This window comes from Acanthisitta chloris, unplaced genomic scaffold, assembly GCF_000695815.1.
Source record: "Acanthisitta chloris isolate BGI_N310 unplaced genomic scaffold, ASM69581v1 scaffold5135, whole genome shotgun sequence".
Taxonomy (NCBI): domain Eukaryota; kingdom Metazoa; phylum Chordata; class Aves; order Passeriformes; family Acanthisittidae; genus Acanthisitta; species Acanthisitta chloris.
In genome coordinates this window covers 64,157-89,472 of record NW_008671986.1, presented here as the reverse complement: position 1 = coordinate 89,472, position 25,316 = coordinate 64,157, and the positions used below count along the sequence as shown (strand labels likewise).

General features: G+C 37.2%; 1 protein-coding gene across 1 annotated transcript in view; it reads right to left on the bottom strand.

Annotated features, from left to right (window-relative positions):
- Positions 1–247: 247 nt before the first annotated feature.
- KCNQ1 (potassium voltage-gated channel, KQT-like subfamily, member 1) overlaps positions 248–25,316 on the bottom strand; it is a gene marked incomplete at its 5' end in the record, with an annotated part of 67,444 nt that continues 42,375 nt past the window's right edge. Inside the window, 9 exons of the mRNA XM_009074318.1 lie at positions 248–372; positions 7,224–7,365; positions 8,371–8,493; positions 10,917–11,012; positions 13,398–13,508; positions 20,934–21,074; positions 21,700–21,796; positions 22,729–22,807; positions 24,550–24,676. Of these exons, the coding sequence (XP_009072566.1) occupies positions 248–372; positions 7,224–7,365; positions 8,371–8,493; positions 10,917–11,012; positions 13,398–13,508; positions 20,934–21,074; positions 21,700–21,796; positions 22,729–22,807; positions 24,550–24,676 (1,041 nt within the window). The remainder of the gene's footprint in view (positions 373–7,223; positions 7,366–8,370; positions 8,494–10,916; positions 11,013–13,397; positions 13,509–20,933; positions 21,075–21,699; positions 21,797–22,728; positions 22,808–24,549; positions 24,677–25,316) is intronic.

Below are 25,316 nucleotides of genomic sequence, written 5' to 3'. Positions count from 1 at the left end.
TATAAACCACCAGCTGCCCTGAGAAATTAGCTAAAAACTAAAGCCTTGTGTCACAGCCAAGTGAACTCTTCTTTAGGTCAACATGAAGATTTACTGGCACACAGAACAAGTATACACCAACTTCAAGGTAAAAAGACTTCGACACAGATATCCAAGTTAGGCTCTATCAGCTTCATATTTCAGCTCCTTCCACCTGAATTGGCTTCTCTTGTCTAAGTCAACTAATGCACAATTCAACAGCCTTGACTTACTGTGAGATGTGAGTTATTGGGGTCAACAGTGTCTCACCCTCCAGGTCAAGCTCATCGGCATAGCTGCTGGTCCTGATGAAGGGTCCTGTGTTCACATCTAAAAATGCTGGGCTTTTTTTCACTGTGAAAAAACATGCAGATAACAGTTAAAGTCATAGCATTTGGGTACCACTTGTTTGCATCTCTGAAATACTGTACATATTAACAAAATATTGCAAACAGAAGTTACTACAAAAAAATTGAATGTACAGCAGAGTTCACGAAAAGCAAAATTTTAACTCTTCTACCCAAAGCATTTCTTCTGGTGAAAATTTTAAACTAGTATTTTTATTTTATTTTTTTCATACTCGTCATACACTAGCTTCATGCATTATAAAACACTCAGCCATATCATGGCTCTACAGCAACAGTGCAGGAGTGCAATTCAATGACAAAACCAGTTCCTTTTTATATCATCTCTACTTCATGGTTTGGTTTATAATACCAGATTCTGGTGACGGTGATTAAGAATAAGAAGCCAGGCCTAGATCAACACAAGAGGCTAGGCATTCTCATGGTGAGCTGTCAGCTCCTGTCACACACTGAGTCGATCTGCTCATTCCCTCTCACACCTAGGCATGAACACACCTCATTTTTGGGCTCAGACACAAGACAGGTGGCCAAGATCTTCAGTTCATCCAATATGAAGTCCTTACCAGGAAGGTTGTTACACAAAACTTCAAAAATTAAAAGTTTTAGTTTCAAAGTTACTTGCATATCATCATTTTCATGCATCCAAGAAATCAGGCAGTGTTGCAGAACACTAAGTGCTTTTTCCTACATGGTCCTAACATTTATTAGAGAAGCCATCAAAGTTTGCATATGGACAAAACAACTAGTGTGGTTTACACGGCTGTAAATGAATTTATAGAGAATAAAAACAGGTCAAAATTCCATAGAAATCATAGGTAGATTGTGACATCTCCATGGAAATCCTTTCTGTGTAACTGTCTGGAACATTCAATAAAATAATTGTAAATGTAGCACTTTAATAAATAAATAATATTAAATACTTTGTCATATAACAGTAAAAAATGCCACACAAAAGCTAAACAAATACAGCAGAAACAGATAACTTAAATGCAGCTTATATTTAATAAGAAGTAGGGCTATCAGGAAATAATTTTTTGTCATGCAACCATTTTACTCAAGCCATTAGGTAACTTCAGATGGCAGAAATGGATTTGAACTTCAACAAATAATCAGAAGAGAAAATATTATTATATTACATGGCCCTCCACATTACAAAGGGAATATCTGTCAACAGGAAAGGATGAACTCTGAAATCACAGCTTCAAAAAAATACATACATAAACAAATAAATAAATAAATAGGAGAGATAACTGCTAAGGAGATAGAATTATTACGAGCAGGAGCCACTTGTAGCACTTAAAAATTAAGATTCTATGGTAAGTTTTAGGAAGTGTTAGCTTCTTTTGTTTTGTTTTTTTTTAGCATATTATTTAACCACTTTGCTGTAGCCCTCATCCAACACAGTGGTTGTGAAACAAGCAAAATAATTCCAGATTCAGATATGCAGCAAAATGTCTCCTTTTGGCTTTCAATAAATTAATTTTTACTGCTTTCATTTCTACAAGACATAAATGAAACTTTCTTGGTTTCTAGGAGAAGAGGGCTCACAAACCATAGAATCACAGAATCAACCGTGTTGGAATGGACCTTACAGATCATCTAGTCCCAACCCTCTGCCATGGGCAGGGCCACCTCCCCCCAGATCAGGGTGCTCAAGGCCCCTTCCAGCCTGGCCTTGAACACCACCAGGGTCAGGGCAGCCACCACGTCCCTGGCCAACCTGTGCCAATGTCTCACCATCCTTCACATTTCAGTTTTCCTGATGGCAAGTGATAAAAACTGCTGAATCTAAAACCATGTAAATGGTTTGCTGAAGAGTCACTAAACTGTGCTTATGAGATACAATACACACACCATCCAAGTGGATTTGCAGAAACAGCTATTCTTAGACCAATCACAGCTCCTGCTTTTTAGTTTCATGGGAGGGGAGAGGAGGAGTGGCACAGTGAAAAAACAACAAGAAGCCAAGACTGCCTCAGCTTATTTAAATGGCTCTCATCTGAGCATACAGAGATGAGGAGCTGATTAGTGTGAGGCAAATATGATATCTCCCTTCCTCTCTGTATGTCAAAATTTTTAAAATCAGCATAACCAAGAAAAGAGCATGGCATTAACGACAGCTTCCCTGCCACAAAGTTACCTTGAACAGTGCTCCAGCAGAACACCAGGGAGCACACTTTTTTTACTCTATAAAGACAAATTTATAGCCATTTGTAGGAGTCTTTAGACATTACATTTCTAAACATGAAAGCTAAGGGGTGGGTGGGGAGGAGGAAGTTTTAGCAACTAATTTTCAAGGGATAATAATGAGTGAAAAGGAACAGGAAAGAGGTGCAGCAAGGGATGTTTGCTTTAATTCTAGGGATCCTCAGCTTCTTTTCTCCTTTTTCGATGGGTAGCAGCACAACTATGGTAACAGGCATGACTCTCCAAATGGTAATGCTGAGCCAAGTAGTACTTTGAGACTGCAGAAAATACACTCCCCACAATATGAGAACCTCTGCTTTAAAGCAGATATTCTGAACTATCTGGAAGTATTCAGGGCCAGGCTGGAGGGGGCTCTGAGCAATCTGATCTAGCTGAAGATGTCCCTGCTCACTGCAGAGGGCTTAGACTAGAGGTCTTTAAATGTCCCTTTCAACTCAAACCATTCTACAATTCTATAAACTTTCAATTAATGATTATAAACAAAATAACCAGAAATTAGTGATGTTATCTAAGTTACCAACAGAATAATTTTATATACTATATGACATGTACGTAGATGCTTTTCTGACAGTGGATTATTTGGCTAGAAAGACAAAAAATATTTTACACTTCCTCTTTTGCAAGCACAAATAAAAAAATGTAAAACACTTTAAAGCACTTTTTTCATGGAAAAACCTGAGTTTTAATTAATGCATTTAGAAAATACTTCTGGTCTTCAGAAAAATCTTTTTATTTTATTTAACCATTTGCAATTTACGACCTGAACAACTTCTAAGCTCAAAATTCTACTGACATACCTATGCTTTTTTTCAAAACCAGCTCTAAAATTTTCCTCTGCCACAGCACACAACTCCAGACAGAGCATTGCAAGGATTTAGTAATTAACAAAGGCGATGGAACAATGAAATATTATGAGCTTTACCTGGAGAGGAAGGAGCACTGGAAGACTGGTGGTCTGTGGAAAAGGATGGCCAGGAGCGCTGACAATCTGAGTCAGAATGAAGATGCACATGAAACAGAGATATGAGAAGGGAAAAAATAAAGAAGAAAGAAGGTCCAGACAGGCAGCCAAGGAGATGGAAACAGAGCTAAAATATAGTATATGTTCTACCTGACACAAAATACAAAATACTGCAGAAAAAGAGTTGCCATGAAATTCTATTAGTGTGCATTACATGCTGGCAGAATATTCGTCTCTCCAAACCCATTTCATGGCAGTGTCACTTGCTGCAACACATTACTCCCACCATGCCAGTCCCATTTGGAGGAAAGCAATCTATGTTTGACCCTTTCTTCCTCACTTGAGGATTTCCTCAAGTCTTTCCCTTTCCAAAGTGTCCAGTCTCATATGGGTCAGACCTCTCTTGCTCTGGTTCATACTGTTCACTGTGCAGCTACCTCCTGGTCAGATTTCAGTGCTGGCAGGTGGACAGAGCAGTTCTGACGCCCATGTTTGAAGCTTCTGAACACATCCCATAAAAACTATTTGAAGCAGTCCACTTCCACCATTTAAACCAAGTGCCTGCCTCAAGCTGAATTTCTTGGGGAAAAGTTTCAGGCATGCAAGAGGAGTCAATGATGAGAAAGAGACTCAGCGAAACATAACCTTTATGCTATGTTTAGTTTTTTTAAATATTGCTATACTTTAAAAAACTATTCCATTAAGAAATGTCTGTGAATTCACACACTTGAAGTGATATTTTTCAGAAACGTTGCCTTTCTTTTGCACAAAGGGGAAAAACTCTCAAAATAAAAATGTATTGGAGTAGAAAAGCATCAGAAAACACCCTTCATTTTGCAAGTGCTCTCCCCAAAGCTAGGCACACTCCAGCCACAGCTCTTGGGTCTTTGCTGAACTGATGATGCCAGGAAAAAGTAGGAAGGGAGAAAAAGCTGAAAATCTCTGGTTGCACAAGGATACTGGCAGGGAAGCCAGATGAAGGATCCAGGAGTGTGAAGACTTATATTTAAGTGGGCACCCCAAAAATTTACTGAATATCAGAAAACAGAACATGGATATGTGACTGGAGCCTTTCTGAAGACCAAATTAAACCTGAATAAGCATCCTTTATTTTTGTACATCCTAATTTCTTGTTTCTGAGCTTTTGACTTGGAAGGTTCAGTTTTCTGTGTAGGCAATCTTACTCGCAGTAAGTACAAATACACCCCATCCTCTTTATTTCTTTGAGTTGTTGTGAGAACAGTGTTAGGTAACCTCTCAGGTCTACCAAGCTCAGGCTGCCTGGCTAGGAAATAGAAACTGAACCTATGAAGGCTGTCAAAGCTCCTCTGATATTTCCCCAGGATGATGGGAATTTCTTGCTCATGTAAAACAGGTGACTTTGTGGCTCTTGCTGCACTCCTCATCTTGCTCCACCATGCTCACACACAACAGAGATGCGCCACTTGGAATACAGAAGAAAAGTGGAAACCACAAAATGGAAAAAATCAAGGATTGGTCAGAAGGAGTTAAGGAGAATCATTTTGTTTTCCGCTGCTTTAGGACCTTAATTGCACCTGTGTTCCGCATGGGTTCAGAGGAAAAACTGAACCTTCTATTTTCAGACAACTTAATCCAAGCCTGAGCATCCTTGAACTCAATCACTGAAAAGAAGCCTCTGCTGTCCTCAGAAAACTTACAGGTGGCTCACAGCACTCTCACTAAATCACAAAAGTCTTTTGCTGAGACCTAGCTCTAATCCTAGAGTCGTTGGGGAGCACTCAATTGTTAAGAAAGTGCCTAAGCAAGCACATTAGAAACATCACAGGACTGCATGGCTGCTCAAGTGATCACAGAATCCAGACAACCAGTAAAATAAATTATTTAATATATGGGTCCCCATCTGTTCACAAATATCTACAGCACATTTTTACAGGAAGAGATGCATGTGTTGCAGAATGCACAACACTGAGGGTCAAACCTAAAAGTTTTTTTCCATCCTGATCTATTTATTTAGAAATTAATTCTCATCTGTATGCTCAGATAACTTAACTACTGGATGAACTGCACTTTATTTATAAGCAATTAACTTTTTCTATTGGTTATATATACATGAACAATTTTTCTCAAGAATAAAAAAACCAATAGAGATCATCTACTTATACAAATGAGTGCTCACTTCTCTCTTTGTAATGAAACAGTGGGTACAATTGTGATTAGAAGTGTGAGAATGTACCTTTTTGCCTGTTTAGATCTCCTTGGCTGCAAAAGATTTCTTAGAGACTATATGACACTAGACACACATGAAAAGCACCACAAACACTACACTGTCATAAGCTGGCATGCCATAAATAGAATTATTTTCCTCAACTTACCAAGCAATTTTAACATTCCTGTTTGTCCTGTATACTTGTAACAGTTTAGAGAGCAGAATGCAGATAAAAAAAAGAAAAAAAGATAAGTGTCAGAAGAAATTAGAGAAAATCCCTTTACTGAAAGATACAGAGCTGATTTTTGGAATGGCAAAAGTAGACTGACAGCAAATCATGTTGTCTGTAATCAGCTTGGAAATACAGTGGTAAAAGGTGGGACTTCACAAATCTAATAATGTGAAAGGTTCTTTCATTCGATTGCTTTGAAGAAAGGTGTCTGTACCCAAATTCTGAGACAGATTAAATTTAGTGCTTGTCCACCTTTTAACAGGTATGTTATTTCTAACACCAGATGCAATCTGCAATCATTCCTTAATGGAGGCCAAGAAAGAGTGAAAAAGCATGGATGATGCAGAACAACACAAGGCAAGCACACCAAAAAAGTACGTGGAAGATGATACTTTCTGCTTGAAGTAAAATATGCCTGATGCCAGCTCACATTGCTATATCTTATTTTAAAGCTCATTAAATTTAATTACGTCAGCCAAATTTCTGAGGAGAAAAAACATAAGTACTTAAGGTATCTGTAATCAATATAACACACCTTAAAATTAAATCTTATTCTTGCTGCCAAAATTTGAGCAAGGCAATAAGAGTATAAAAGCCACACTGCAAATTCAGAGTTATTCTGGAAGTTCATTACAGCAAAAGCCAATATAAATAAGCTACCAATTATAAGGTGATTATCAAAATTCTTTCTTATTTTTCCTCATACTGTACAATTTGTACAACGACATTTAATAGGGATGGATTCACATTTATCTTAAGTACTTCTGCTTTCAAAAGGTGATTCATGGCCTACTCCACTGAGCATATGGCAGGAGCACATGATGGTCTCATGTAGCAGACCATGTTCAGTGCAGCCAAGACATGTCAATCCTCTTTTGGTTCAGGTACAAGCACAATAGTAACACATCCTGGGTAAATTTCATATGGAAAAGCAGAGAGCTAATCCGTGTAGTTTCAATGAGTTACAGAATTGGGAAATGTATGCACCAGCCTCAGTCAGTAGATCTTCTGGCAGGCAGAAATGATATAGAATTTCATTTGTCTGCAGTGGAGTACACTCATTGAAGAAATGGTTAAATCTCATCCAGACAATCCAGAAACCAAAGTCAAAAAGCAAAGTATTCTTGCTTTATAATGACAAGAGTTTGTCCTGTCCTTATCTGCTCTGCTACATATATTAAAAAGACCTGTGTGTAAATCTAATAATAGAAGTCATAACAGTTACTGGTATTTTATAATAGAAGTCCTTACCAGAATTTTCATACGCTTCAAAACTGAAATCAGGTCTCCTGTCCTCTGTCACGTGGTCATAAGTGATGTGTGGTATAGTCAACATCCTATCTGGAGAAGAAGGCCCATTGTCCCTGTCTAACTTAAATTTCTTCTTTTTAACCTAAAAATACACATACATTAAATTACTCAAAACAAGTCACATTCAGTCGTCTCTTCAGTAATGTCTGCAATAATATTGCAGTCCCCAGTGAGCTATAACCAATTAAAGAGTGCCTCACCAATCACATTTTCATGATCCTACACAGTGTTTCTCATTAAGTTGCCCCCCCATCCTGCCAAAACTGGCTAATCACTAGAATTCTACACATTGTCATTCTCAAATCCCTTGGCTGCAGTAAAATAATCTGCTAGTTCTGCGGCAGTTTATATAAATCAAACTATTCCAGAATATCTTTACCATTTTATGGATGCAATAAATCATACCTTCAGCACAAAGCAAATGGATATATTGCTACTGAACTCAGATGAACCTGGGATACAAGGGAAGATTTTTGCACAAGATCCTCTCCTTCCAGCTTAAGACTACTGTGCAGTACTCTTACAATCAAGAGGATGAAGTATTACATAGTCTAAAAATTCTGTAAAGGGTTTTTTGTTGCTGCTTTTTAAACTAAATAAATTCTTAACTTATGGAATCTGTTGATAGGAAAATAGTAGTATGTAGGCACAAGGTATCTTTACCATGAAAGCTTAGAAAAACACAAAATCAATACCTGAGAGAAGCAGCAGTCTTGTGTTTTTGGTTTGTTTGGCTACTTTTTAACCAATTAAAATTTACTATTTTGGAAATGGCAGTTTTCGTTCTTTTCCTTTTCTTATAGTTTTCCAAACAACAACTGACATGTCTGAGCTAGGTCATTATTACTCTTCTCCAAATCCATAGGTCCATTAAAAAAGTCAAACTTGGGGAACCAAAGCAAATTAAGTTATAGTTTATAATGTTTCTAACACTGAAACAGTCAAAAACTGAAATGTAAATAATAATTTTAAATCAAGTAATAATCTGTAAATCAAACACAACAAATACAGTCTCTAGAGCATAAACAAATTCAATCTAATCTAAAATTTTTAAATTACTATAATAGGAAACATTATTTACTGGTACCATCACTGATTTCTTTGGTTTTGGACTGGGTGACAGCAAATGATAATTTCTGGCAGGTTTCCGAATGTATATTTTCCATGTAGAAGATTCTGGGTTTTCTGCTGCGTAGCATCTCCATGCAGTCTAGAACAAATGTTTTAAGCAACAGAATAATTAATCAATCAAATTAGTGACTCACTGTACAACACAGTAACTTCCAAGTAGCACATTAATCATTCTTTATTTAATCGTATCCTTGGGTTTGCCCTCTGGAAACAAACTCAGCATGGTTTAGAACCCTTATTTAGTAAACAGAAACCAGGGCAAACCAGAAAGAAAGAGCAATCTTTTCCAATGCAACTTTTGTTCTCATTAGCAACAAATAAATAGAGAAAATTCTAGACTGGACTCAAGAAATAGGTTTACATTTATTGTTCTGTCCCCGTTTCCCTCCCTGACTATAAGAATTTTGCCTATTGTGTCCTGTGTTTCAGGTTCTTACTCAGAAAAAAACCCAAGAATTGTTCTTCCATGTCTCACAGGAGTACTATCAGAAAAAAAAAAGGAATTGTGATGTGGTCAGTAGTGTGATATTCATACCAAGAAATAAGACTGAGAGCACAACAAAATAGTAGCAGTGGCTAACCAGAAGCCAAACCCCAAACCAATCCTCCCTCTTGCCAACCAGCAATGATTGAAGTACCATGTTCTAAGGCAAAAAGGAGGAAAAGCAGGGCTAGGAAACAAGACCAACAAGCAACAAAACAATACTGCATTCTTTCTTAAATATGTAAATATATTTGAGTATATTAATAATTATTCTCCAAAATAAAAAGGCAGATCCTCACACACTACATGGAGAAAGGACACACACGTACATTCACAAAATCTAAAGCAGAAAAGGCCAGAAAACACTAGATGAAAGAAACAAAGCAATGCAGAGGAAACCAGACAGCAGTTGAAAAGCAAAGGATCAGACAACCACCATACAATTCCCTCCATGTTTAATAGGATACTGGAAGAAACAACTGGCCTCTAGCAGAAACCAAGACGGAAAAAGAGAGAAAGAAAATCACACACATGAGCTGATGTCTTATTTTGTAAACATACTGGTTTAAGAAAAATCTTTTTGTAAGTTATTTGTAGAGTACTTATCAAATTGAGATTCAGATTAGAGGTTAGGAAAATTTTTTTCCCTGTCAGGGTGTTCAGGCACTGGAATAGGTTTCCCAGGGAGGTGGGGGCGTCACCATCCCTGGAAGTGTTTAAGAGGTGTCTGGATCTGGCACAGGGTTTAGAGGTTACAGCAGAGTGGCAGGTGAATGGTTGGACTTGATGATCAAGATGTCTCCTCCAACCTTGACTGTTCTAAGGTTCTATGAAATTAGGCTTTCAGAAGTCTGAGACTATTAGCAAATCATAATTACTGCTATTAAAAACAGGTAATCAGCAACTGATTTTCTATCCACTACTCCTCCTTAACAATTCTGATGGAGCCAAGTACAACATTCTGGACATGCAGTCTCAGGCTTCCCAGTAGTTTGAGGGTGATTTCCTAAAAGAATCAGTGGGAACACTAAAAAAAAAAATCCATTCTTTACAAAACCATACCATCCGAGCCTCAAGATTTTTGACTAATCTCTGGTTATAACCAGAGTCTTTTTCACATTAACTGTGGGACTGTTTAGTTTCAAGCATAAACTTTACAGTTAGCTACTGTTTCCATAAAGAGCCTGACCTGGAAATCCACATTCACTCATGAAGCTAGAGAAATAAGTCATACGAGAAGACAAAAATGATATGGCTTAGGTGTACCTCTAGTTCTCTTTTAAATTTGATCCCTGTGCTTCTAAAGCTACATGCAGATACTGAGTAGGGGGAGGAAAAGCTGCAAAAACCTAGAAGGAAACAATATTAATACTTCCTCAGGGTGCAGTGCTGGCTCCAATGAAGTAAAGGATAAAGTCTCATTGACCATACTGACACTGAACTGCAACTGCATTTCTGACAGAGGGGACTGAAATTTTCCTGCCTGTAAGTTATGCTACATGAAAAGACCCATTCTGCAGAATCCCAGTGGTTCCCAGCCACCTATCCTGGAGTTGAAAAGTTCAAACAAGATTTTCCTATTCAACATTCTGACTTGTTTCTCCTAAATTTGAGAGTTTTAAGAATATATTTGTCCTAAGGAAATTGAAACATATTTGACATTTGTCTTTACAAACAACAACATAGTTTTTAAAAGCCTCCTCTCCTCTCTGATTTTTCACTACTACAAGCATAGTACTTCATAACAGTTTCCCCAGGTAAATTATTCAATAATTACAGGATAACCTTCAGTTTTGATTTTAACCAGCTGAGTTAAACAGCTTGCACTGAATTGAGAGTCAACTTTCTGCTCATTAGTTTACATTAAACGTAGGATTTCCAAAACCATTTAAAAGACTTGCATCTGTAACTCCTGTACAATTTTTAATGGGAATCAGGCATGGAAATACTGCCAACCATTTTGGGGATAAAAGCCTACTATAAATGGAAAGAAACGACAGTATGCAGGAACTCAGTACCTGTATGAGCGAGGCAGCTGCTGGAATTTGACGGTTGAAATGTTTCTGTCTTTGTTTCTGTTGTACCTTTAGGGCAAAGCCTGAACCAAGAATTCCCTGAGGAAAGAAAGAAAACATAGGTTTATTTTAAGGTGGAGGAAAACACACATAAGCTTGCCAAATTTTGTTGTATTAATATACTCCTATTCAGCATCATAAACCCCATCTAACAGTTCAGAGGAAACGACTTATTGCTGTGTAGTTTTTAGACTCAGTATTTCTTGTTGAAACAGCCTGTGAATGGTATCATGCCCTGATCCAAAGCCTGTTGTACTCTTACCCTAAAGAGCAAGCAGAAAGGGTATTTCATACTTTCCAAAAGCCTCACAGATGCTTGTGCAGGAGGAGAATGACAGAATAGAGAGACATATCAACCTGATGTGCTTAACTTCATTTTTATGAGAAATAAAGCTTTGGCATGGCATGATTCATGTGACAAGACCTTCTAACTTGGGTAATGCAATTTCTATTTCCATATGTTAATTCATGCTGAGAGGGGAGGAAAGAGGACAAAGAAGAGGGAAAGTTATATTTCAAAATGGTCAGGACTTCAGTGAGTTCAACACAAGGCTATATAATTTACTCTCAGGACAAGGGACATGGACTAATGGCACTAAAGTCATTTATGTAGTCATTTGCACAGCTATAGACATATTTAACACAAGTTTTAGTATCACAGGTAAAAATGAAATCTTCTATAAATCAATTTACATTATTACACCTACTCAAAGAAAGCATAATTCTTTTTCTACATATAGCAGAAGGCAGCAGAGCAGACAGGGATCTTGGATCAACCTTTAAGAATTGTATTAATTCCTTGAAAGAAACAAGAAATGCCCTTCCTAATATGTTCATATAATAAAGATCAAGGAGGTGATGATGCTCAAACATGACTTACATGGGAAATAATGGATGACTGCTAGATCCAGAACCCATACAAGTTGCCTTTAGCCACAACAATTACTTTCAACTCTGATCTCAGACAGATCCCCTTATGTAAAGCTGCAACAAGGCAGCATGCAATAGCGCTTCAAACCCTAAATTTTCCCCTTGAGCCAACTCACAAGAACAACTTAATTCAGTAAAGAAAATCACACTGATAAAGGAGGGTTTGTTGTTGTTTTACTTCAACAAAGATTAGGGAATTCTGACAGGTAAACAAAGCATGGCAGTGAGTGCATGGCTGCTACACAATCATTTGTAAAACACCTTTGCTGGCATTCAAGTCTCATTTAAAAAACACACCACCACCATTTTAAAATCAAAAAAGTAACTTTTGGCATTTTATTTACCAGATCTCTCTTCTAAAATAAATGTGAAAGATACTAGAATTAGGAGAGAGCAAATACATGCTTTAAAGGCAAACTGATGCTGGAGAGTTTAAAAAATTACACTTAATTATCCTCCTCTGCAAAAAGAGGTTATGTACCTTTAAAATAAGCAACTAATTTGAAAAAGCCACTGGAGTTTTAGTAGCTTCTATTTCATGTTGTGAAGAATTTTTGTGATGGTACTGGCAGAGAAGTATTCTCCTCATCCATCCTGTACCATCCCCTCCAGGTCCCTGCCACAACTACACAAACATCTGCTAACACAACTGAACTGAATATGTCACTGAACTAAAAAACTTGCAGAAGAAAAATAAACATTTTAACAGCACATTTCAGGTGGCACAAACATTTTAACAGCACAATTCAGGAATGCTGCTTAATTTGTGGAAAACACACCCTTAACTGCCCTTGGCACTGAATATTTGGGTTTTCAAACTACAGTCCAGGTTTCGGTGATTTAGAATTTACCCTTGGTACTCAAGCACCTTGTTTCTTGTTTGAAAGTACTTGGCAACCTGTTTTCAGTGCAAACAAAGTGCCATAACAGCTTTAAAAGGTCAACTCTAGAGCACTTTTGAAAACAGGGCCTTGGCCATGGACAGATGCTAATTTGGCAAAGAACTGCATCAGTGTCCCTGGCTGCTGATTGCTGTGTCTCTGCCAGTGACACCTTTTTGGCAGCTTTGCTAGAAGAAGGATGTGTGTGAGAAATCTACAGTTCACCTTGGACCTAATCAGTTGAGTAAACTATGAGTGAATGACTTAAAAAGTTAAAACATTGCTAAGTCACTGAATCCAAAAGTGATTAGAAATAATTTCCTTTACGCTTCTGAGACGGGCAGAAAAATACTTTGAATTAAATATATCTCTCTTTCTCAAATACATCCCAAATCTAGTGTTGCATACAAAAACCACTACGTATTTACTTAGCTACTTATAGAAGCTCTTTTGTTTCTACAAGCTAGATACATTTCAACTACAATATTAAAGTTTAATACAAACCTTTCATAACATCAGGTTAAATGAAAGGTTAAAGAACCAATAACAAAAGATTTCACTAGTAACTAATGAGTCAGCACCAAATTGTGAGCAGAAATACATGATAACCTACCGCAGGCAGAGCAAAAAATGAAATTGCAAATACTGAAAAACAAGATGCAATGGTCTTTCCTATCCAGGTCTGAGGCACTTTATCTCCATAGCCAATAGTTGTAACAGTCACCTGCAAAGAGAAATCCAGAGAGCATTACAACAAATGTTAATGTGGGAGCTTTGAGTGGTTATTCTCTCTTCCTTTTTTATTTATTTTAAAGAAACATTAGCTGCATTCCTAACCCTCCCAGTGACAGCCTGTGACACTAATTAAGGTAACTCTCCTCTCCAGTTTGCTTCCTCATCTAATACTAGATGGAAAAACAGAGGAAATTGAATTACAACAAAACACATCTAAAATCTTGCAAAGCAAAACCATTAATTTAAGTCTTTGTGGCTAGGGCAACTGTGCCGAGTATGAAGTTACTGGGATATGGGTTGCCTGCCCATGTCACACACTTTGCTTAGCAGAAAGCTGCCAACAGTTCTGAACTGCTGGTTTTCTTTATGGGCAGGAGCTGTTTGCTGAGTATTACAGGGCTGCTGCATAGAAAGACCATACTGTAGCTGTGCACTATGACTGAGGTAAGACATGAAATATTCTAGAGATAATATTGTTATAAATAGCAAGTAAAGCTGGAAAAAATTCCATTCAGTAAAGATCCTGAAAACAGTCTAATGAATTACTAATTCATATATTACATTGAGAGCAAGAACAGATAATTTAAAGCACACATACAGGAAACATCTGTCCAGTTTGCATTTCAAAACACTGAAGTAAAGATTATCACCACAGCAATGAAGCATAACAAGGCTTAATAAGTCATTATTTGCATGAGCTCAAGGAAAGAATGTATTTGTTTGAAGCAGAAGGACACATTTGGCATCTGAGAGCAATTTAAATTCACCTATGTCACCAGCTATTTCTGAATTTGGAAATCAGAGAGATTTTATCTGTGGCTTTGAAAAAGGTTAACCAAATCAGAGCATGGGAAACCACATGAAACTCTCAAGCAATTGAAGCACACCCCAACTGCTAACTGTTCAGACTTTGTTCTGATAACACAGGTTTCTAGTACCACAATAATGTACACATCTCCACCTTCTCCTACAGCTGCTACTAGTTCACCTATCTGTCTGTTCTAACACAGATTACCCAGCAACAGCAGAAATGCAGGCAATGCCCAGGGCAACACCTCTATGGGAGGAGAGAAGGGAAGGGAAGATTTATAGAGGCAAGATGCTTATTAAGGGGATGAAGGGATGGAGAACCTGGCTTTGGGGAAATAAAAGCTCATGACAAGAGCTTCAGGAAAGGTGTGGCTGTCACCCGCTTTAACAATTGTCCAGTCCTACTAAAAGATAAGACGCCAGAGGGAAATCCCATGGATCTAAGATTTGACCTCAAACACACAAAGCAAGCCATCCATACTCAAACTGTCCACCCACTAAGCAAAGTCATTATGTGTCAGTCAAACACATGGCAAAGGCACAGCTTTAGCTGCTTGAGGTAGTGATGTTTACTGCAAGTTTGTCGCTGATACTAAAAGACATGAAAGTATTAGCATTTGATTTTTAATACAAGTTTTAAAAACGTGGCCTATTTCCAAAACTGTTTCCAAAACTGTTTCATACCCTACAAAAGCATTTTAAGAATTGGTAATGTAAGTTAAGTACCCAAGTGCCTTTGCCTCTGTTCCTGAAATTGTTGTTAAAATACCACCTTAATTCAGAGCCTGATGAGGGACTGAAGGGGTGACATAATCTCCTTACCCACATGAGGGAGTTGCTTGAAAAAATAAAATCCTAAGTTCTAATTACAATTTCATGTTCAAAAATATGGTATAAAAAAGTCAATATAATTATGTCAAAAGTGTTGGCCTTCAATACCTTCTTACACGATTATGAGAGAAGATAGCTGTTTATGCCTCAATTTTTTGAAAGAAAATTGTAAATCCTTGTAATTGTAAAGTTTTATCAACTGCTTACAATCTTAAACTCATGTTGAAATATATACATTAACCACAAATGTGAAAAGAATAGGTGCTTTTGAGCTGACTGAGGTGTAACTGAAGAACAATTCATATACATCTAAGAAGTATTTGTCTCTCCTTTCCCACCATGCCCCAGCCCATCCCTTCTGAATTGGTCTATATGAAGCATGAGTGACACAAAAAAGTATTTTCTATGATGTTTGTTTAGGAGGGGGTTTTTTTACAACCATTTTGGAAATTGGGTTGCAAATCAAAGTGTCTAAGTTAGCATTTTTCACTGCCCTCATAACTCTAAGTCATCAACAAATGCATTGTATTCCAGAATTACATTTTCTTTTTTCCCCAAAATATATGCTGTTGAAACCTTACATGCCAAGTTTTTGCCCTAAATGAATTTTTACAGCCAGATTATGACCCCCTAAAGAGTACAAGTAAAAAGAGTACAATACTAATTTTGCAGTTGTAAAATAGGATCTTATAATGGAAATAGTGACTCAAGCTCTACTCCAGCATAGTAAACATGTTGGCATAATGAAATTAAATTGATACAAGAGCTCACACATTAAGTTTCATTGAAAATCAGCATGTAAAACAATTGTTTTAATTAGGAACAAAATCATATTCATCCATTGACTATTTTAGAACTTTGATCTGATGAACATCATCACAGGCATTGGTATTGAGACTAATACTGCTCCTATTAAATATGCATCAATAGTCCAAAGGAGGGAATATGAAGCAAAAACCCACACAGCAAGAATAAATAGTAACATTCATCAGCACTGAATAGGGAAGGGATTTTATCCAAGGCTATATGAGGCTAAAGTGAGTACAGGAAACTAATCATGTGAGTAATGATCTGTTGATTAAATCCTTGCTGTTTGTCATACAAAAATTTGGATAGTTAAACAGCTATAAAATACAAGCATGCACGATTCAGGGGTATGAAAAAGGTAAACGACACAGGACTGAGGCAGCAAACAGAAGCTAAAAGACTGAAAAAGTTAAGCATTAGAATCATAGAATCATCAAGGTTGGAAGAGACCTCTAAGATCATCGAGTCCAACCATTAACCTGTCACTGCTGTAATCCCTAAACCAGATCCTCCAGAGCCAAATCCAGATGCCTCTTAAACACTTCCAGGGATGGCAATTTTAAAACATAGCCCTATGGGAATAATTTTAGGCATATTGCAGGAAAATCACAGCAAAGTTACCTTCAGACTCCTCCAGCCCCATTTCAACAGGAGCACAATTTGTGCTAATTATTGAAATTTAAATGAGAACTACATTTATTTATTATAATAATTCTTGCTAGATCCTGATATAGAAAATTATTTCTGTTTTTAAATACTTTTTGTTCCATCAAATGAAAACCAACTTTTTTTACTGTATTCTTCTAAATATAATTTTTGTTCCTGATAACTTCTCACAGATGTTTAAGGATTTGGGGATTAAGAAAATAAATCCCACAAATGTTCCATAGATGCAAAGATATCTACATCTGCACTTTTGAAGCAATAATTTTAAAAGGTTTCTCCACATCTATCCCACAGATCTTCACTGAATGAGAACAAAATGTGGCTGGAACTGCTCATGGAGTTAAAGCTCAGGGATGAGAAAGTAGCTGCAAAATGAAGAGATGGCTTGCAAAAAGCATTTAAAAGTATCTTCATCTTTCAACCTGTGCTCCAAAAATTCCTAAAATAACCAATACCCCCCAAAAAACCTCTAAACACTTCATCCCAAAAGTTAGAATTAAGAAAAGGATATAACAGGCCTACAGATGGTTACAGACTTGTAAACCACACAGAGACTAAAAATGACATGTCACCTTCTGTCAAACACTGAAGTCATTGTACAGTCTTCAACTGCTTTTCTAATTGAGAAGGGGGGAAAAAAGGGTTCTGAATAACACAAGATCCTTTTATATACCTATTTTTCAAATTTATGTTCACCTATTTTATAAATTAAATCATCTCATTTAGCAGAACTTTTATGCACCTGCAGTTTCAAGTGGCATTTCCTGCAACTTTTCAGCAAAGTTTGATTTTCAATTTACATTTACAGTGGATATCAAAAGAAGAGATCCTCTGAGTATGAGGCATGATTGAAATGAATGCTAAGGGGGCTGGGGCGGGGAGGAACCACCACCACTAAAACAAAACCTCACAAACAAACAGAAAAAACTCCACAAAAAAATCCAGAGTCAGTGAGCCAGTAACATTCTTCATGATATTGACTAGATGATCCTCAGGGGCCCCTTACAAATCTGATGATTGTCTGATTCTGTGATCTTTGACAGATTTGAGGAGAACATATATATTTTTAAGCATCCTTTTTCAGTTTTATTTTTAATTAGTTCTTCTTTTTATTGCCATGAATCTATATTAGGTCTTTAAGACCATCAATCTGAACATGAAGGACAACATAAACAGACTAATTTTGAATACTGGCACTGGGGAGCTGAAAGATGCATCATGTTACTTCTATTTTACTTGCAAACATTAAACTTGTCTTTTGAAAGTCATACAGATATGCAGCCACTGGCAGAATTATTTATACAACTTGCACTGCATTCAAAACCAGCAATAACATAGATAGATCTTCATGCCATGAGGTAACCTTAGGTTTCTTCAAGAAGCCAATAAACTAATGTGGTGAATGGCTACAGCTCAGAGTTCTCAAGGAAATTCTAATGAAGCTGAGGAGGCCAAATTACATATGAAAATGGAAAAGCAATATAGATTTATAAATAACAACAATGACAATGAAGAACATCTAATTTGAAATTATATACCCTATGGGTACGCCTATAGTCAGCAAAGCACAGCAATATAAAAGTACCCAATTCCAGATGCAATTTAGTTGTGGTAACACAGACCTTTTATAAGGCCTATTTTAGCTGTAGTACATATTCTGTTACGGCTACCTAACGAACTTGTTTAGCAGTGTACACATACATCGAGATAACAAAAAAAATGCAATGTTGTGGAGTGAGAAAAGGGGTGTGAAAACACTAGCAAGCACTTTTTGCAGCATTGTCTTCTATGTAAGGTAAGTGGACTTTAGGGAAGTGAGATCAGCTGCATTACTGGATCATGTATCTGTGATGCTGTCTGAGACAAGAACTGTGAATTATCCTCTGCTGCATGTACGTGTTCAGATTGAGAGATATTTTCAGTTACCAGAATTTGTGGTGTTTAAGCAATTCAGAAAATTCTGGTTAAAACATAGCCGAAACTTTTGAGTTCTAACACTTTGAGAAGGCTTTTGTATGAGTTTGAGACATTCATTAGGAAGAATCTTTGTGACCTCCCAGTTATTCATAGAATCATAGAATGGTTTGGGTTGGAAGGGACCTTAAAGACCATCAAGTTCCAATGTCCCCGCTGTGGGCAGGGACACGTTCCACTAGACCAGGTTGCTCAGAGCTCCATCCAACCTGGCCTTGCACACTTCCAGGGATGGGGCAGCCGCAGCTTCTCTGGGCTAACTTCTTTGTCCTAACTTCACAGGGCTTTTTTCTAGCACAAAGCACAAAGAATATTCCAGTATCAAAACACCAGAAACAGATAGACCAGAATCCGTTTCAAATTTGTTCTGCTAAATCTTAGGAGTTATACTGCAGCACAACAGAAGTTATAACAGAGAAAGAATGTTATAATTAAATTTCTTGACTAAATAAGTTCATTGTACTTAGGAAGACAAAATAACTGGCATGCCTATTATCTGAGCAATAATTCCCTGAAAGGAGAATATTTCAATATCCTGACAGATCGTATTGCTTCTATGGAAGGTTTTACTGTATTTTCAGTAAGCCAATCTGGTCTGTCACATACTTAATTTTTAATGGCAACGCCAATGACAGCATGTGTTTTTAAATGCAGCTACATCTGCCACTGTTAATTACTGAGTCATCTGACCACTGTAGTGGAAAATAAAAATGCCATAATGACATGAAAGCATTGAATAAGCTACTTGACAGAAAGCCACTTCCTTGTGCTATGCAGCAAGTCTCCTGATCCTAAGAAAGGCTGTATTTAACCATGGCAGACAGCAAGAAGAAAGAATTCTGCAGCAGATCATAGCAGCAACCTAAACAAAACCTGTTGTATTCGAAAAGGGCTACCTATGCATTTCAGCACCAGAAGACCTGCAATAGACTTAGCCATCAATACATCTTTCCTTACTGAAACAGCAAGGTGGTACTGTCTGTAGAGAGAAGTCTATATAAGCATGTACAAGCAGAGATTTATTAAAAATATTTCTTTATATGTATATATAAAACATACATCTATTTCTTAAATACATGTATATTTTATTAGTGAAACAGAGGTGCTAGTCCTATCATTCCTGTATGTAAGCCTTATCAGTAGTCTAACTTTTAACAAAACAAGAGAAACTGTGCCTTTTGATTTAAAGCAGTCAAGAAAAAGCTCTAGAAGATCAGCACATTTTGAAAATGCAAGCATAAAATTGTTAGTGATGCCTATGCATTCTAAAGATCTGCAGCACTTAATGACGACACTGTCTGATTAAGCTATAATGTCTTATAGCAGATAAAAACAAGTCATTGCTTGAAGGCTAACCATAAGGAAAAACAGCTTCCAAAAAGCACCTTTCCTTGAACTGTAATAGGAAAATGAAAAGGAAAGAATTACAGAAATCCCAGAACAGCAAAGTCAACCTAATATTTGTGTATCATGCAAGAAAAGAGAGAGGGAACTTTTACTATCAGAAGCCACGAAATGCTTACAAAAGTACAATCCCAGAATAGAGCTGCCAAACCAGTAAGTACATATAACAAATGAAAACAGAGAGACAACTGTCACTGGCAACATCAAGAATGCAGAATTTTATTAGCAGAACTAAAGATATATCTACACCAAAGTGTGGCAGCACCTTAGAGAAACCTGAGAAATCTCTAAACAAGATGATGTGTCAGCATAGCACAAATACCACATAAGAATATTACGTGGCTTCCAAAGCACTTTGACCACTTTAGAAGAGTTCTGTGCCTGGATTTCCTAAGTATCTCAGATGCTTTTTGCTCTTGAATTAGTGTATTCTGAATACACTGGGAATTACTGTCACAAGTCAAATTGCAACACATAGATATCTGTTTTAAGGGGAAAAAAAAGGCCAAACCAAACTCAAAAAGACAGAAAAAGAATGCCTAAACACCATGCCCCCATCACCAAAAAAACCCCACTAGCCCTGATTGAGCAAGGTTCTTACTGCTTTAGATGGCTGAACACTACCACGTGAAAGGTAATCACTATAACACTAGGGAAAACAGGATAAAGAAACAGAACAGGTGTTGCCACATTTTTTATACACAATCTGATCACTTCGGATCATGTATGACTATAAACACCAAATAAAACTACTGTTCATCTACAGTATTTTTGTAGTTTCATAGAATTACAAAACCAGAAAGCACACTGAGGCAGTAAAAAGCTGTTTCAAAGTGCTGTTCTTACTCCATATTTGCTTGAAAGTTACTCCAGATTGGACAGTGTTAACTACTTTTAGTACATGTGAAATTGCTATACTTACTACTCCCCACCACAGGGCATCTGCATAGCTGCCAAACTCTGTTTCTCCAGAATCATTTACAGCATCCTTCTCGGCCAGGTACACAAAATAAGAGGAAAATATCAGGCCCAGAAATCCAATGTAGAGTGTAGTTATCAGTTCCTGCAAAGAGAATCAAAATAATAGCATTTAATAATGAAACATTTAAATTACTTAACACTGATGGGTTATAAAAGATAATTGGAACACAACAATGCAATTTCTGCAATTAATAAACATTGACACTGACCGTCAGCTGTGAGAATTAACAAAAATCCACTGAGCAAAATGGTGAAAAGAATTTACATCACAGCTGATGACTTGGTCCAGCATGCACATTTCCAACATAGAGTCAAAAGAACTTCATCACTCGCAAGTAGGACTCATTAACCTTCTGGTTACCAAAACATAGTTGGGTAAGTTCTACAAACAGTGCCAGATTCAAAACAACTTTGGAATTTAGAAACATAATTTTAGAAATATTCAGGCTAGTTTTCAGAAGTCTCATTTTCTGTTGTTAAGTCCAACTACAAGTCAAAAATTTCACAAAGTGGCAGTGAATACTTTTAATCTTTTAGGAACTTTTAGCCTATTGAACAAGGCAGAACCACCATATTTGGTTAAAATAAATGACCACTTGCCTCCACACTAAATATAACTGACGCCAGCAGCATGACTGCATATATGCCCTTCTGAGTGTAACGACTTTTGCATCAGTTGTGCCATTCCTCAGGGTGCTCAAACTTACTTGTCTGTGTATGAACACTACTGATCCCAGCAGCCTCCATGTACCACCCTGACGGTCAACATGTAGCATTCGTAAAATCTGCAGGAAACGGATGCCCCTGGAACACAGTTTTTACATGAATGAAGATACTAAAGACACAAGAGAAGAAACAGAGGTGGAGAGGGGAATCTTGTGTGTTCCAAAGGACCATTTTAGGAGACACACAGTATTTCACATTAGACTTAGCAGCCTCTTTTCACTTCATTCACCCATCCTTCATTTTCTCTGTTATGAAGAGAGCCTGGGGAGACTCTGCAAGCGAAGGACTGATCTTTGTACACATGGCTAGTAAGGATAACTCAAGGATTCAGGAATTTTGGACACAAACCGTGAATGCTCTAGAAATCATTCATCAACTCATATTTGACCTGCTTGCCAGGACGGGAAACAACATACCGAACCAGCTAACTAAAGATCTGATTTCCTTACATTTGTGGAATTTCATAGTCAATTTGAACCAGACAGTCAAATAATATTTTAAAATGTTCATTTTATGGGAGTCACTGCAATCTTGGAGCATTGCTGCAGCTAGTGTGAAGGGCACAACACACTGCGTTGTACTCTCTCATTCCAGAAAACCAAGTAGTATGACCCTCCTGAGCACAAGATGGATTTAGTCCACCAGCAAGTCACAACCACTATCCCCATGCATTTTATGAAGAGGCAGCTTGAAGATATCAGAGATATGAAACATGAAAGAGTTGCTATAGAACTTAGCCAAGAAACTAAAACAGAATTTGGGTAGAACCCACTTGGTTGGAGAAAGAGTGGGCAGGAGCACATGTACCTCTATCCCCACCAGTCATAAATGCATTACAACAAAATATTATTTCCCCTGCACTTAATGAGATCACTGTTTCACACCTGTACATGACTGGTGATCTGTTCTGTTACACAACACTGAGCAGTGATTCATTTTCTTCTGCAAGAATTTAAACAGGAGGTAAAGAAACGTACTCAGCACTACTTTCTTTTATTGCATATAATTACCTGATAGCTGAGGTTGCAAACACCTGACCTTTAGAGCCCACACAAAGAACGATCATGGAAGCAACAACTACAATTAAATCTGGAAAATAAAAGTAAATTGAAGGAATTAGTTAGCAGCATCTTGCAATTTTTCTGCAGGACTGTTCCTAGAATCAATGCCCATATTACTTTAACAAGTTGAACAGTCACTCCTAATTGATATTTTTGTTTAGATATCAAGAGATCTCTATTGTAGTGTACAAAGAAAATATAATCCTGTGATATGATAGAAAACTTTTATTGGGATGAGTCCAAGACAGCCACAGTCTAGACGAACAAAGAGTTGCTGTAAAGCAGCTTGGAATCCTTATTAGCTCTAACCCATGTGGAATTTCAGCAGTTTCTACCCATTCTCTCTTCTGTGTGTCTTATTTTCTGTGCTGTGTTAGACAGTATTTTCACTGACAGATCTGGCATCTAATTTCATATATAAGAAAATTGCCTTACTATTATTTCAACTGTTCATGTCTAAAAGGGAGAGAAAAATTGGAATTAGTGTATGAGTCTAATTCAGTTTAAGTCAGTCAGGACTGTACTCTAAATCTGTGTGCTTCAGGCCTAGTTACTTTTGGATAGAAACTGTATTTTGGAGAATTAAATAGTTCTTGATCCGTATCTGGGAAAGTGGAACTGTTCTTTGCTTTCCAGACTGAAATAAATTGGATGATGTTTCAGAACCCCTAGTGCTCTAGGTCTCAAGAGAAATGGATTGTGGTCAGAGCACGAAGATGCAGTCAAAGCCATTTTATAGTTGCAGTCACACCTGGAATGCAGTTGTTATTTTCATATATATATGTGTATGCACAGAGAAACTAAACTGAAGTATTTTATGATTGTAAAAACACCCAGACACAAACTTTTGCAATTTGCATTCAGCAAAATTATAGACAGTTTATGAAAACCTATATCCTCTACTCAACAACAAGTGATGTTTCTGAATGGTGGAAGAAACTATGCCACAGAACAAGAAGTATTATGCTTCTACAACAATACTCCTCTTCCAAAATATGGTTTATTTAGTTAATTTATATTTTAAGTACTTCAGGGTAACAGTCTTTACATGGTTCTCTCAATATTGGCTAACAAAATACAGATTGATTTTGGATTCTCATGGGGTTTTTTTTCAGTGAAACTGTTAAATGAATGACAAGCATTCTAAAAAAAAATAATGATTCGTTACACATAGGCAATATAGGGATACAATTTCTAAGAACACTGAAGTCATTTTACGAAGCCAACAGAAGTGAATACTAAGGGAAGTCAGGTGTTCAGCTCCAAATGCATCACTGAAAACCATATTTTAATTCAATAGATACACATAGTAACTACAGTGCATCTATTGTGCACTAGCATGCAGTGTGCAGCTCAATTAGAGTGCAAAATAAACTCATAATAAATTATTCAAACGGCTGCTGGGGGGGAGAGCAGGGAGGAAAGGCCTTCAGTGCCTTTAAGAAAAATACAGTTGCAGCTCTTGTACAGTGTCTGGGATCCTGAGGTCACAGGAGACAGGACTATGGCCAAAACTTATTCCTGGCAAAGCTTCAGATCACTTGTGAAAAGAAAGCACACTGCTCTTCTGGAAAAACAAACCAAGCTACATTTGTTCTCAAATGACAGTGCCATGGATTCCTGAAAGGAAATTCAGAGCTACGTTCATGCCAATGACAAGAGCTCTCGCTTTAACTTGGCTTCAGCTACTGCAGAAATTCCACTTCTCAAAACTTTTAGAGCAAGTTTTACTCATTGTTTACATCAACTCTGCAAGCTGTGCATACTCACCGATGATTGAAATAGGCTTCCTAGCAAAGCGAAGCCTTCCCCATACTCCAACGTATTTACTGCGGCATCCTGCTGACCATAGCCGCACCACGTATTCTGTTCCAAAGAATACCACTAATACAATTTCCTAAAAGAAACAGAGAGGGAACTTGGTTAATTCTCTACTGTATGCATGTCTTTCATCTTTTTTTCAGAATGTATTAGGAGGCACTAAAATAAAATGTCAAATCTGGGAGGTGACAAATATGTCAACTGTACCAAAATGAGCTAAAGTAATACAGAAAAATCCTGTTAAAGAAATAAAAGATTAAGAGCAAATTTAAATACTTTAATTGCATGCAGTTTGGCTTGTCTACACATACTAAAACTGAAAACCATTCTGTGCAATTACTTGGTGTAATTCAAACAAAAGGCTTCCTGACTGAGCCAAAGATAACAAGCAGAGTCTGTATTCAGAAGATGAGTATTTTGCTAGCTTATTTCATTTTGGGAAGAGGTGTGCTTAACATTCCATTTACCAGACCAGCTTAACCTCCCCTTTATTTGTACTTTTTCAGTCTTCCTTTAATTTCACATGGATAGAAAAAAGGTTTCTAGCACCCATCAGCAATATGTCAGTCTCCAGGTGCACTGAAAGCACAGTGAGATCTCTAGCACACCTTTCCCATCCTCTTGCTAACATTTAGAGACTTCAGCAGAAACAGATCTAGTCCTGCAGCACAGCTGTAGGAGCTATGCTAAGGTATGACTTTGGAAATGCTTGCTAA